This window comes from Fukomys damarensis, unplaced genomic scaffold, assembly GCF_012274545.1.
Source record: "Fukomys damarensis isolate Sample0158 unplaced genomic scaffold, DMR_v1.0_HiC HiC_scaffold_22, whole genome shotgun sequence".
NCBI lineage: Eukaryota > Metazoa > Chordata > Mammalia > Rodentia > Bathyergidae > Fukomys > Fukomys damarensis.
The window spans coordinates 20971015-20986144 of NW_022900934.1; the positions used below are offsets into that span (position 1 = coordinate 20971015).

At 53.3% G+C, this 15130-nt stretch overlaps 1 protein-coding gene across 2 annotated transcripts in view; it reads right to left on the reverse strand.

Moving 5' to 3' along the window:
• Window positions 1–4911: 4911 nt before the first annotated feature.
• Bpi (bactericidal permeability increasing protein) overlaps window positions 4912–15130 on the reverse strand; it is a 23170-nt gene continuing 12951 nt past the window's right edge. For both annotated transcript variants that reach the window (XM_010640056.1, XM_019209949.2), the window contains exons 10-16: window positions 14750–14809; window positions 13431–13598; window positions 12343–12410; window positions 10415–10457; window positions 7803–7866; window positions 6891–6967; window positions 4912–5252 (exon numbers count right to left, since the gene is read on the reverse strand). In XM_010640056.1, the coding sequence (XP_010638358.1) occupies window positions 5214–5252; window positions 6891–6967; window positions 7803–7866; window positions 10415–10457; window positions 12343–12410; window positions 13431–13598; window positions 14750–14809 (519 nt within the window). In that variant the 3' untranslated portion in view covers window positions 4912–5213. The remainder of the gene's footprint in view (window positions 5253–6890; window positions 6968–7802; window positions 7867–10414; window positions 10458–12342; window positions 12411–13430; window positions 13599–14749; window positions 14810–15130) is intronic.

The following is a 15130-nucleotide window of genomic DNA, read 5'->3' on the forward strand; positions in this document are numbered from 1 at the left end:
AAAAAAAAAAAAAAAAAAAAAAAAAAAAAAAAGAGCCAAAAATTTCCCACATTCAGAACAGAGAGCCCCACAGGGTCCTCTTTTAGCTCAGTCTGAGGTCTGGGGGTCTCTCTATCCCCTTTCCCCTACTCTCCTAGCCTGGTCTCTCCTAGATGGCAGAATGCGCCTCCTGCACTCTGTGGCCATGCAGGGAAAACAACACTTACCGGGCACCTATTATAGGCCTGGCAGTGTGCTGGTGAAGCTGCAGGGTGCCTCTCTTCCCCGCTGCCACTCTAAGGTTGTGTTCTAGTCTCATCTTCAGATGAAGAAATGGGGGCTCTGAGGGGCGATGGGCCGCAGTCACCCAGTAAGGCTGAGCCCAGGGATGGAGGGCGCCATTCCAAAACGATGCCCAAGCAAGGCCTTTCTGGGAAGGGGAACATGCTGGGCTGGAAACCCAACAGTGAGAGGAGTTGGCCTGGGAAGAGCCACTCCAGGCTGAGCAGATGGTGAGGACAGAGGCCTCACAGGAGAGGTCAGAGGCAGGTGGCCTCATGGGAGTTTCCCAGGGTGCCCAGGGCTCTGCTCCCTGCCTTCAGGGGAAGCCTGGTCCTGTCTCCTCCCTAGTCTTCAGCTGCCCCTCTGAAGTGAGAGGGCAGGGTGGGTGATTCCCGAGGACCTTCCAGCTTGGAGAACAGGAGAGGACAGTCTGGAGGGTGGGGAATTCATAGGGATGTGGATGTCATGCTGCCTCTGGTGGCAGGGGCATTTGCTGGAGCGGGGCTTTCCAGCAACAGCGGGACCCTGGTGCTGCCCAGGCAGGGTGCCATGTGGCCCAGGCCAGGCCTCTACCCCCACGGTGACCACTCTCAGGTAAAGTTTCCGCTGACAGTTCAGGATCTGGCAGAGGCCTCAGTGCTGGTTCTTCCTTCCTTCTTCCAGTCTGCAAAATCCGCAGCTGTGACACTCGGACCCACTGGCAGGACAAAGGACTCTGTCTTCTAACAAGGATGCTGCTTTTTGTGTTCTCATTGCAGACGCCTTGGCTGAGAAGCCTAGAATGTGGCATCCACTGTGCCTGAAAGACTGAGCAGCACAGAGTAAATAATTGTTGAGGGCATCAATGAACTCTGTGTTTCACTATAGACTCTGGTCTGATGGCCTAGGTTAGAATCCTAAGTCCCACTGGGTGACTCAGTTTCCTCTTCTGCTCGGCTCGGCCAGAGGGCAGCATGACAAGAGGTTGGGGCACCTTTTCTTGCTCCCTCCTGGCAGCAGCTGTGTCCTTCCCAATTACCCCTTCCCCTGTCTGCCCCGGGTTTGGAGGCTCAGGTCTTTGTTAATGGGGCCAGAAGATCGCTGAAGATGGAGCTAAATATACACAGCAAGCTGGGCCAGAAGTGTCGGGGGCTGCCAAGGAAGACTTGGCGAGGGAAATGGCATCCTGCTGGATCTGGGTCACATGGACATTTGACTTGGGAAGGAGGGAAGGACAGTCCAGGACAGGGATCAGCATGGCCAAAACGTAAACACAGAGCCATTACAAGCGAAGGACCAGAGCCAGGAGGCTGAGTCCTTGTCATGGCGATGCTCTTGCTGGCCTTTGGCACAGAGGGAACTGTGCTCCTCAGTGGTCCCCAAAACAGCCCAGTGCAGGGGACAGCGCCAGTGGTTTGGAGCCGGTGATGTGTGGACAAACCACCCAATGATCTGGCTTAAATGTGAATTCTGATTCATCAAACTAGCAGACCTGCTGCCATTGTGAACAGAGAACTAAATAAGCCCCCCCACTTCCTCTGAACATGGCCTGTCCAGGACCCTGTTGGCCCCATGTTTGGGGCAGCTTTCCATGACAGCGCCCACACTCCTGAGAAGGTGATGATGCTACTGAAGACCTGTAGATCTGGGTCTCTGTAGGGTATGTGCGGTTAGGGGTTTGATATCAGTGGCAAGGCCTCCTGCAGCCCCATCGCCTGCAGATCTGCAGGCACAGAGACACACATGAGTGTAAGAGCTCAAGGTGTGTAGATCTACAAAATAAAACAGTAGGGCCAGGGGTGATCAGGTGTGGTGTGGAGGCTGCGTGTCTTCTGTCTGGGATGCTGGGAGGTCACCAGGAGCAGAGATGGCCATGCAGACACAGGCTCTCCCACCTGGGGGGATCTAAGGACCCAGCTCTCCTCCCACCCTCTCTCCCCCTGCAACTGGTAGCATCTACTGCCTGTATGGCCTCAGACTCCAGAAGGAGTTTCTGGGAGAATAGAAATTCCCCAGCAAGGAAGGATGCTTTAGTGTTTGCCAGAGCCTACCTTACTGGTTTCCTTCCTGAATTCCAGACAGCAATGGCCTTCCCAGCCTGGGACTCTGAGCCTGGAGAGGGAGAAGGACCGGCCCCATCTCACTGGGAGCGCATCACTGGCCTGGCAAGGACAAGCCCTGGGATCCCCTACAGTGGCTTTGGGATCAACTCCGGAGTCATTTGAAAAAGAAATACCTACTACGCACAGGCCATGGGCGCACCGCTGTGACCAGCTCTGGAATATCAGAGCTACCTGGGATAGTTCCTGTCATCTGCCCTCCAGAGTTCGAATGCATCGGGTCCCCAGAACAGCTGGAGGGGCAGGTGCTGCAATGATACCCACTTCATGGCTGAGGGAAGCGAGGCCCAGAGAATGAGCTGCCCAAGGTCACACAGCTGTTAACAGCCCTGGGACTTGAACCCAAGGTGCCTGAGACTATAGCCCACAGTTACCAAGTCACTCGTGAGAGGTGGCCAACTGGGATTCTACCGGTTGCTTTCCCTGTGGCCTACCCCATACCCTAACCCACTTAATTAGTCAGCATCTCCATAAGGAGCCCCAAGAAGGCAATGCTTAACCCAGCAGGGACGCCGCTGCACAGTGAGCTTTCAGGCAGTCTGGAGTTCTTTTTTCCTTTTTTAATTTTTTCACAACCTGTTTTTTGATAGCTTCAGGCTGGCCTTGAACTCACTAAGTTGCCAGGGCCAGCCTCAAATCCATAATTCTCCCTCCTCAGCCTCTCCATTGCTGAGATTACAGGTGTGCACCACCATGCCCAGCTTTTCATAACTTCATTGACAAGTATTTCACAGCCCGTGACCTTCACCCACCTCAAGTGTGCAGTCCAGGGACCTTCATACACTCATGGAGTTGAACAGCCCATTCCCCAGTCTAACTTTAGAACACTGTCAACATCCGGAGCGAAACCATGTGCACATTAGTAGTCCTTGGGAGCAGGTGACTTTCTCAGGAAGGTGATAATACTCAAGTACAGGTTTGCAGTCAGTGTGCAGGTCACCTGGAGAGCACTGGGGGATTGTGCTGCTGCCCTTCCTGCTATGAGAGAGAGCTCCGGACCACGGTCAGAGCCAGCATAAGGGGCGTTCTTTAGCTTCCTAGAGAGCAGGCAGGAGCTGTGCAGACGCATGGGGAAGCAGAGGGAGGGTGCAGGAAGGTGGGAGGGGGAGCGAGGGCAGGCAAGGCATGTGTGTCTCCACCTTACTAGTTATTCTTCCCACAGCAGCCAGGGGGCCTTCCAAAATTTCACCCAGATGGTGTCACCCTCTGCTCAGAGCTCTCCAGTGCTTTCCCTTGCACTTTGGAACAAAACCTAGGCCTCCTAGCCTCATCCCACATTGTGCTTCCTTTACTTTCTTTCAGTCAGTCTCAACGGCTGCTGCTCTTCTGGCCCCGGCTGCACGAACCTCTGGAAAGCACAGTCAGGGGCATCCTGGTGGGTAATATAAAGATTTCTGTCTCCTGAGCCGGGCATGCCTTTTTACAGTGCACGACCTGTGCAACCAAGCCCAACAGTCCTCCCTTAAACATGCCGAGGTCCAAACCGATATGATTTTGGCATCTGGAGGTGGAAAGAACATGGGCTCTGAGGGCACAAAGGCAAAGGCAGGCCATGTGAAGGGAGAATAACTCGGTCTACAAGGACTGAGCAATTCCCACCTTGGGAGAGGGATGGCATTTTGGGGACCAAAGGAGGCCATCACATGCTGTGCTCATCTGACCGATGCCCCTCCTTCCCCTGCAACCCAAAGCCTCAACCTCCCTTTAACAGAGAATCAGTGACATTCGCCAAAGTGTGTGCATTTTTATACAAAACGCTGTTTAGATGCTTTCCTCCCCGTCAGCAGCCTGGCTCGCTCCTTGTCGGTGCCCACCCTTTCTGCTCCCGTCCTTTCAAGCATCCAGAGGGCACAAAGGTGCCCCTTTAAAAACTACATTTGGTCATGGCAGCCCCAAACACTGCCTGCTCCAGCCCTCCGGGGTTGCTGCCGCTCATCCTGGGCTCAGACCCAGCGTCCACATTCAGAGAGCCTCTGAAGTACCTCAGTGTGACAGCCCCATCCGCTCCAGGGCAGAAAATGGCCCAAAGCTCTCACGGGAATCCACCACAAACCCGATAGTCTGGGTTGGAGATCTGCCTCCGCCCAGGGCTCAGAAAACGCAGGGAAGCGCTAACTGCACCCCAAGGTGGCCTGTCCCCTAGAAGGAAGCCCTCATCCTGGAGCCCTGTAGAGCAGAGGGGCTGCTCAGGAGACCTGCTCAATGGCGACACTGTGTGGCAGTGTTAGGAGCAACAGTTCCACGTCGACTACCTCCACAGGGAGACAAGAGGCTGTGCAGGATCATCTTCAACAGCGACGCCTTGTGACAGTGGGCAGAACAACAGCCCAGTGGACGGCTCACTTTCCACCTTCCAGCTCTACACAAATACAGGACTCAGGCGCTTTGGACCCAGAGATCCCCAAGGAACTCGCAGTTTATGGAGGTGTGGGAGACACAAGGGCCTTATCACAGAAATGAAAAGAGGTGATTGTAGTGTACTGTGCACTGGCACTGAGGTCAGTGAGGATGTAAAATAAGAAAAAATACCCGCACACAGAATTCACAGGAAAAGAAAGGTTGTTTTTGTTTTTGTCTTTTTTCCCTCCTTGATGCCCAAGGAGAAATACCATCATCACAATTGAAATGTAATTCCTGGAGGACGTGTTGTGGAGTCTAGCTTTGAGAACAGGACAAAACCCTTGAAACGGACACCAGAACTTTTCCAACAGACTCCGTGTCCAGATGCTTTCCGGGTCGGAGCTCAGAGGTTTGCAAGGTCTCGCGAGGATTCCCTGGGGAAAGGGAGCCTGTCCGACGGCCCCTCAGGAGCAGGTGCCACTGGTCCCCACCCTGGGTGCAGCCCCGGCGACCTCAGCCAAGGCGAACATTTGCTCCAAGCAGCAGGAAATTCTAGTGAGAAATGAAATGTGGTCATCAGCTGGAGGAGCACCCTCAACGGGAGAGGGGTTGGCTTTTCCCCCTTGGCATTGGGGAATGAACCCAAGCCCTTCTCCCTGAGCTACCTCTCCAGCCCCTTTTATTTCTTTTTTTGACACAGGATCTTGCTAAGTTGCTAAGTTGCCTAGACTGGGTTCAAAGTCCTAACTCCTGCCTCAGACTCCCAGAGTAGACAGGTTTGTACGAAGGAAACTTTGGGAGCTGCCTGGCAGGGAGGAGGGAGCAGGGAGAGAGCAGCCTGTGGGCTGCCAGCAAGGCAGAAGCCCGTGGGGTTACTCGCAGGGGGTCTCGCTGGTGAGTCCACACAGCAGCGGCTGCTGATGCCCAGGCATCTGTTGGCAGCTTTCTCTTTTTTTCTTTTTTCTTGGGCAGCTGTTTCCCCTTCTGATGTGATGTGCAGCCCCCACCCCAGCTGTGGTGCTGGAGGCCTCATCTGTCATCCTGCCTCACAAAGGCTCCAGGGAGCCCCTGTTCCAACCAAGGTTGCAGAACGCTTCCCTTCGGCCCTCTGCGCCCTTCACTCAGGATTCTGACGTGAAGAAATGGAACAGATCCGTGGGGCCCACGCTGGAACTTGGTGAAAGGGAGTGCGTGGTGGCTGTTGGCTCTGTTCTTGCTCCCCTCAGCAAAGTGGTCTAAAGAACTGCGGGCTGATTGACTGGTGTTGGGGGTCAGAGAGAGGGAGGAACTGGGGTGATGGGGCTTCACGTGAGAGCCACAAGTCATCAGGAAAGCCAAGCACTGAGGGAAGGGATGTGGCACTGGGCAACAGCTTTTTGGTGGGGTGGGGGCGAGTAACAGCTTTGCGGGGTGTGCTGAGTTGAAGGGGCAGTGACTGCAGAGGTTTAGAAAGACTCAGGAATGTGGACGCGACACCAAGGTGACACCAAGGTGGGGGCTGGGGAGCAGATGAGTGACGGAGGATGTCAACAGAGGGAGGAGACAAGGCCAGAGGAAGAGTCCTGACTTCTCAGTAACTAAGGAGGGGGCAGGAAAGACCCAGGGGAGGCAAGGAATGTTCAACAGAGGGAGGAGACAAGGCCAGAGGAAGAGTCCTGACTTCTCAGTAACTAAGGAGGGGGCAGGAAAGACCCAGGGGAGAAGCAAGGAATGGGGTGGAGGAGCCACAGAAACTTCCAGAAGAAGGCGGCCCACTGAGGGGAATTAGTGTCAGATACCGCCAGAGGGCAGGCTGGGCAGACGCAGAGTGGCTCCTGCTATGTGTGTAAATCTGAGGGACACTGACCGTGTTCTCCACCCCGAGGTGCCCAGCAGGATGCTGGATGAAGGGAGGTGCGAAGCACGCCTGTGCCAGGTCAGTAAAGAGGCACTCTGGTCACTCAGCAGGTCCCCTACTTGTGCTTGCCGAGTGGTGTATGGGAAGGAGGGGGACCATGGCCTGGGGTGTGGACTTGGTGTAGTGAGTGTGGCTTTTCTGAGCCCTTGCTGTCCCCATTTACTGACAGTTCTGCAGCCCGGGGTTGATGTGAGGGTGGAAGGTGCCTGATGCACAGCTGGGTACCGAGGAAGCATTGCACGACAGGTAAGCACTGTGTGGGACATTTGGTGACAGGGACCTCGGAGACTCACCTGGTACGAGCGAAGCACCAGGTTGCTGAGCTGGATCCGATTGGTCACCGGGAGAGGAAAACCCTTCTTTAGCCTCTCTGTGACAGAGACAGTGAGAAGTGAGCAGGAGAAGGGCAGGGGTGGCAGAGAGTCTGGGGGGGCACCTCCTGGGCACACACGCTCCAGAGGAAGGTGGCCTTGGAGACTGCACCCCAACCCTATGTCCCTCGTTGTCCTCAAGCCCACTTCCAGGATCCAGGCGGGCCCCTTTCCCATGACTGCTGTCCCGAGGGCATGGCTCTGCTGGCTGTGGTGCAGACAGAGGGTCTGCATGTGTGACAAAGCTGAGGGTGAAGCCAGAGGCGCCAGTGGCGTGAAACTCAGAGGATTCTGTGCAGTCTCCCAGGTCATTACGGAGCCACATGTGCCTGGGGAGGCTATTCAGAGTCCACATAATAGCTTGCAGGTTTATTTATAATTTATGAATGTCCAAGTCACACATCTACATGTCCACAGCCGTGTTGGTCCCCTAACCCCCGCTGGTGGCTTCACCAGCGTGGTGACTGTGAATGCTCTGCCGAGGGTCCCCACTCCCATCCTTCTCTGCCCAGAGTTGGAAAAAGACTCCAGAGCCACGATGGGACCCCAGCTTCACCTGCTGTCTGCTCTGTAAGTCAATTAACTGTTCAGATCTTTCATTTCCTCTCGTGAAAATTAGAGGTACTCATAATCCCCCATCTTATGGGACTGTCATTAAGGACTGCTTGAAATAATGGATGACTTCTACCCATGTGAGTTCCCGTTCTGTTCCATCCCCTTTCTAGGTCACGTGCCACCTGAGGTTCAACTGAGCCAGGTACTGGGTGCCTGGAGGCAGTCACCCCATCCCTTGACCCCACTGCTCAAAATCTTGCATCTCACAGAGCGCCTTACCATTGACCTTGGGCACAGCCACCAGGGTCACGATGTAGTTCATGGCATCCTGCAGCAGCTCCACCTGGAGGACAGGAAGGGGACAGTCATCAGGGCACTGTGGGTTGGCTCCCAGACACCCTCCCTTCCACTCGCATCCTCAGCAACCTCCCAGGCCGGAGAGCAGCTGCAGTGGGCCCGCCATGATGGAAACTCAGCATCCTGGCGCAGGCCATCCGGGACCTCTGCTGCGCTAGGGCGCCCCACGCAGGCGCGTTCTGGATCGTGTTACTCTCTACAGGGATGATGGGGAAGGTCATGGGGAAGGGTTTAAATCTGAAAACCTTTGTTTAAAAAATGCACCCTCTTAGCACCACGGGTGGGGGCAGATGGAATCAGCCTGTTTTAGGGCAATTCAGGCACATTTAACAAAGGCCTTAAAATGTGTGTCATGTGACCAGCGAGCATGGCTCCGAGTGTTTGTCTTATGGAAATTATGTGGGGCGGAGACAAATTGAGATATTTGGAAGATACTTGTCCATGTTATCACTTTAATCTGAACAATAGACTAAGTTATGGGGGGTTAGTGGAACTTTGCTGCTAGGGCATAATGCAGCTGTTAAGAATGACACTGTAGAAATACAATTATCAATAAGAGATATGCTTGATATATGTTTGAATGAGGAACAGGAGGCTGTTGAAATCACCTAATCCCACTTTTAAAATTAGATGGGCATAGCAAAAGGTCAGGAAGGATATATTCCAAATTATCAACTAAGTGGTGAAAATATGAATGGTTTTAATTTTCTTTGTTTGGAGAATCTGTAGGTTCTTCATACTCAACGGTATATATGCTTTGCTTTGGCAATAATAAAAATTTTTTTCAAAAATAATGTAATGTGGAACTGTGAGGATTAAGGCCTATAGTGGTGACATTTACAACTTGTAAATATGTATGTTCTGTTTCTGGAACAATTGAGTTTCCTTCCCCAGGCTATAATTCCCTGGGTTCACCACGGTGTGCCCTCCTTCTTCTGAACCCTAGGAGGTGCATATATTTATTTTCTGCCGAAGCAGAAGTTAGTTACCAACTTAGCCAAGGCCCTGAGGAAGCTGAGACACCAGAAAACCCATGACAACACCATGAGGTGGCTTCTGGCCCTCTGTGTCCCATCATCTCACCAGATGGATGGGGTTGGGCTGGATTCTTATCAGACTTTGCTGGGAGATTGCACAGCCTGATTCCATGCTGGGAGAGTTCAAGTCACTTCCTTGAGGGGGACTTGGGAGCATCTCAGGGATCTAGGGAGATGCTGTCCAGGGCAGCAGAAAGTAGGGTTCAACCAGAACTCAAGGAGAGTCAGCTACAGGGAGCGAGACTCTGGAGAGATCAAGAGAGTGGCTTCGGATGTAAGTCACAGGCTGGGCGCTCTTAACAGTAGGTGTCTAAGAACATCTCAGCAGCTAATTATGAGGTCAGCTGGCTCTCAGTGCCTGGGCAGTACTAATGATGGCCAAGGATTTCCAGGTGGGGAGCTGTCTACTTGGACTGAGGGACACCTGCTCCTGTCCCTTCAGCTGCCCTTCCTCATCTTGGTGCTTGGATCTGCCATTGACCCAGCTGCTCAGCCTAAATTCTCCATGCCATTGCTCTTTTTTTTGCTAGGCAAGCACTCCATTGAGCTGTACCCCAGTCCTTAGGTGTCAACTTGCTGTTCCTTCCTGTCATGACCCATATCCAATCTCCACCAAGTTTTGTCTAAAGCAACTCCCAAAGTCCATCTGCATTTCCTCCTTCCTGGATGAGTCCCAGCCCCACCCCACACTCCTCTGGCCTGACTCTCCTGCTTGTGACCAGTTCCCAACCCCTAGGGGATCTTTTCCAAAGGTAGAAATCAGAGCGTGTTGCTCCTTGCAGGATCCAGGTCTCTGGCTGCTCATTGCCCTTGAACACAGCCCTGGAGGCCCTGCTGACCTTCCCAGCCTGCCCACCCCATGTCTCCTCCTGTGGCCCCCACTCCAGCCACTCTGGCTTCTTCTGTCCCCCGAACACATCAAGCCTGTGTTCACCACAGGGCTTTTGCCTCTGCAGGTCCCTCTGCGGGCTCCTTCTCACCTGTCAACCCAAACATCACCTCCTCAGAGACCAGAGCATCTCCCACTACTCATCTCACTTTCCCCCACCCCCATTCTGTTTTCCATAGCTTTGATCACTTCCTACCATCCTGTCTCCCCACCACCATGTAAAGCTCAGCATCAACCACACCTGGAACAACCCAGCTAGAAATACTCGCTCAGTAAAGTCACAAACTGGTTCATTCAACCAGCGTTGGCTGAGCAGACCTTCTGTACCAGGGTGAGCCCATCTAGTCCCACTGAGAAACCTCACCACACTGGCTCAGCTGGGGAAGCTTGACGTTCAGAGAAGGCAAATGATCGCCCACAGCCTCACTGTCAGTGAGCGTGGAGTAGGGGTTCCGGCTCTGATCACTCTGTCCACAAAGCTCCTCTCACCACGCATTCACAGACAAATTCCATACAAATGAGCCAGTGGCTCCTGAGCGACGCCAGGAGCCTGCGACAGATCCCGCAAGGTCAGGGCAAGGACGAAGGAGCCAGGGGCTGGGACTCACCGGGAAGCTGCCGACGTTGGAGTGTCTCAGTTTCAGACGTAGCCTGTGACAGGGAAAACGAGACTGAGACCGAAGCAGCCCGGCTGGTACACGTGCCCAAGGCCTGGTCCCCCCAGTCCCCTCCCATGTCCCTTCCTCCAGCCGCCTGTGCCCTCGGTGCTGCAGAGCCTATGCTGAACCCTGGGTGCAGTCTGCCCCCGCAAGTCACTCTTCAGGCGTGGGCTGTGGCCGTGCTGATCAGAAAGAGCACCCCCGGAACTTGTGCTGGAAACACCAGGGCTGTGGCCCTCAGGTTCTCCAGGAAAACAGGAGGCCACCACTCGGTGACAGCCCGCAGCGAGTTGAAGCCAGCACAGAGCACAGCAGAGCCAAGAGATGGAATCAGACCCTAAGGACACCACTCGGGCACCCAAGCCACTCTTGCCTGAACCCTTCGGACTTTTCAGTCACCTGAGCCACTCCTCCACCCCGCCATGGCCCTGACGGTATTTTAGCAGTGATCTCAGAGAAAAGGGGAAATGTAGCCTGCTGTGTTGAGTGCTTTACCCTACTGGATTCCTACATCAAGATCTCTGTGCCCCACATTTTACATTTGAGGAAACTGACATTCAGAGAGGTCAGGCAACCTGCCCGAGACCACACAACTAACAACTAGCAAAGCGGGATTCCACACAGGTCTCCCGGACACCAAAGCCCTGTTGTCTCCAACCATCCTTGGAGTTTAAACACTTGCTGCTGTTTACCAAGAGCCCGGGGCCCCTGGATCTTGGCTCCATGCATTCCCAGACCCTGCCTTCAGTCCCTGCCCACCCCAGAGTCTGTGCTCAGCCACAGCCCAGCTGTCCCCTCCCTGGCCCCTCCATGTGAGGCCTGTGGGTGTTTCCAGGCAAATTAAACCAAAGCAGTAACACTCATCACAGTGATGCCGGGAGAAGTGAATAGCACGTAAACCTCCAGGGCTGATGTCAAGGTTAAGGACAGCTCTGCGTGGGGGAGAAGGTGAAAACGGGCAGCAATGTGGGTCAGGATGCAGTTCAGACAGCAGAATGTGATGACGAGGAAGGCACCAGGCCTGAATTTTGGGGTCACCATACCACTGTCTCTCCCCACCTCGCTCTCCCTGCCTGTTTCCCTGTTAACTTGTCTGTCTCTCCATCTGTCTCAATCTCTCTTGCTCTCTCTCTCCCCTCCCTCCCTCTCTGACTCTCTGTGTCTCTGTATTTCTCTTTCTCTGTGTGTCCCTCTTTCCCTCTTGTTTATTCAGCATTTGTTACAGCCTGTGAAGTGTTCCAGGCATTCAGCACATATTAATAGCTCACTTAATCCTCACGGTGGTACTGTTGGCAGAGAATACTTACGGAACTCATTTCACAGCTGGGAAAACTGAGGTTTGGAGTTTGTCACTTGCTTTTCAAATGCAGGCAACCTCCCTTCAGAGCCCACCCTCCTGACTACACCCTCCATCCTGGGATTCAAACCTAGGTTACATGGGTCCAGGAGTCTTTTGGCAGAGGACAGGGCCTGAAGTTCTAGGAAAGGTCAGAAGCTGACATGGGATTTCCTGGTGCCAAGAAAGGCTAGGGACACAGGGCACTGGACACTGATGTGCCCAGTGTGGAGGGGTCCTCAGCATGTTTCCCCGCCAGGAGTCCACTTGGGACAGACAGGTGTCCCAGGGCAGAGGACTTTCAGTGCTAAAGCTGGGACAATCCTGGGCAAACTGAGATGGCAGGTCACAAGGTCACATGTGACCTCAGGCAAGCCACTTAATCTCTGGGCCTCCGTTTCACTGTCTGCAAACCCAGGCTGAAAAGCGACAGGCGAACAAAAGCCAGGACATGATGCTAGGTACATGGGAAAGCTCCCACTCCCCTGTGGCCCACCAGAGCACATGGGCAGTCCCTCTTCTGTCCCCACAGGCCACTTACGTGTCCACCGTGAGATTTCCCACGAGCCTGTCAGAGTTGACACCGACTGCCAGGTGTGCGTTCATGCTCTGCAAAGTGACAGCCAGGTGACCACCCTGACCAGGCGACGGGCCTGGCCAGCTTCTCAAAGCCTGGGAGGGTGGCCCACAGCACCCAGGAAGCAGGGAGACTTTGCTTTGTGGCTGCTGAGCAGTCTTGGACTGTCACAAAGCTTCTGGGAGAACTCTGAGTTCCTGAGCCACTCGGGAGGGTGACATAGGGCAGATCTGAGGGGTGCAGAGGAGACCAGCCCTATTCCTGGTCACTCACTCACTGATCCATTCAGGAAATACTTACTGAGGGAGAATTGAAGGTGCTCACCTCAGCTTTTTGACAGTCTGACTTTAAGTGACCTACTCAGAACCCATTTGATCTGCAAAATGGGGATAACATGTCTCCACTAGAAATAAGGCTTCTGAGTGACCCTCATGGGAGTATTTGGACCCATTCCTAGCGGCCACCATAGATGCCACCAAATGTCTGGCAGTGATGGGATCATCAAATGAATGAGTAAATTGACAACGGAATGAGAATTTGAATAAGTAAAGGATTAAGCAAACCCACAAATGGAGGAGTAAGTAAAGATATGCACAGATGAATAAATGAATAAATATACAGACGAAGGGCCAATAGAATAAGTGTGTAAGTAAATTAATTCATGAATAATTGAACACATGAATGCATGTAGGATCCAGAAAAAGTATAACGTATTTCAAGTTGGCAATCTAATGAATAATTGAAAGAATTAATAATTGGATGAATAAATGAGTGAATGAGGAAATATGCAAATGCATAACAGACTGACCAAAGATCTGAGTGAATGAATTAGAAACAGTACACATATTTCAAGACAATGAGGGAATGAATAACTCAGTGAATGAAAAAGTGAGAGAATGAATAATTGAATCATAAACAGATACACGGGGGTGGCTGTGTGCCTGTGGGACTCTGGCGGCTTCAGTCTTAGGCTCCGAGTCCCACTCCCCAGGCTTGAATCCCCCGACTCTGAGGACAGTACTCCCTCCAGCCCGCACCCAGGAGCAGTTTACCATGCCAAGCAGGAAGAGGGAGGCTAGGGAGGAGTCGGGTAGCACAGCAAAGGCCTGGGCCTCCAGGTGAGGGGTGAAGGCGAGGCCAGTGGGCTCCATGACCAGGTGTGGCGGTGAGGAGACGGAAAAGACGAGCCGCACATTCATGTCGGGGAACATCTGGGACACCTGTACCCACGGGGACAGCCAACAAAAAAGGTTTTCTTATTAAAATGGTTTTAAGTCTTGTCTTGCCCTTCCCTTGTAGAAACCCCTCCAATGTCCTCCTAAAGCTCTCAGAATAAATCCAAATGACTTCAAGGCCTGGGATCTGGGGCCCTGCTGACCTCATTCCATTTGCCTCTAGCTTCTGGGCACTGGGGACTCCGGCTACTCCTCAAATGGACAAGCTCTCTTGCCATCTGAAACCCTTTGCATTCTCTGTTCCTTCTGACTAAATGCTTGTTCCTCCATTCCTTTCTAGCCTGGCTCTTTTCCTTCCTTGAAGTCTGAGCTCAAATTTTCACCTCCTCAGAGAGCAACAGTAGCTTCAAGGGAAACTAAGGAGGGCCTTGGTGACCTCCCTCCTCTCTCCCAGACTTTCATCCTCCCCAGCTACACCCAGCCTGAGTAAAACTAACATGACTATAATTGCAAATGCTGCTCCCCCACCCCCAGCCAAGCTTTCCCTCTGTAGAAATTTTCTAGAGCTGCCACCACCAGAGGAAGTGTCATAAAAGGAATGTTTGTGTTCCCTCACCCTTAAAGCCCTAGCCTGCAGTGTGGCTGTATGTGGAGGTGAGGCCTCTAAGGTAGTGAGGCTAAATGAGGTCAAGGGGACGGGGCCCTATGCTGACAGAATTACCATCCTTTTAGTAAGAGACACCAGAGGTTCTAGTCTCTGACACCCTCCCCGCCACACACACACAGCAAGAGAGTGGCTGCCTGCAAGGCCAGAAGACAGCCCTCACTGGAACCCCAATCTTGGTCTTCCAGTCTCCAGAACTAGGAAGAATAAATGGCTGAAGACCACACAGGTCAAGGCCTGCCCTGTGCCCTTTGTCTAAAGCAGTGGCACCCACCTCTTGGTGTCATTTGTCATAGATACTGCTGTTTTTGTCACCGTCTCATGTACCTGAGGCAGGCATACGGTCGCTTTTGCTGGGTCCCCAGCACAGGGCTCCAGGCACACAGTGGACATGTGTGGAATGGATGAGGCCCTGGCAACCACCTTCACCCTCAGTCAGCCCAGGGTCCCTGCTGGTCCCTTCCCTTTGACACAGCCCAGTCCTCCCCAAGAGCCCAGGATGACAGCAGAAGAAGTGAAAGCTCGATCCCACCTGGGGTAGGAATTGTCCAAGGAAACCGGTGGTCAAGTGGAATTTGGATCTCTTTGGCAGCTGTAGAAAGAGAAAAGGGTTTTGTAGATCAGGAGGTAGAGGCAAATGTTGCTTGGGGTGAGAGACTGAATGTGCCACCTGACTGTCCCTGACAGCCTGCATCCTTCAACCTCTGCAGCTGTATACCAGGGGTTGAGGACGCGTTGAAAGAAGACTTGCCTGAGAAAGCCTCGTCTGCTGCAAACCAATCACTGGACAGTCCTCCTCAGTTAGCCCGCCTCCATGCCACAACCTCCAATCAGGGCCTCTCCAGGCTTCCTACTTCTCTCTGTGAGCCCCGGCCCCGGCCAATGATCGCTGAGGCGTGTACACACACACACA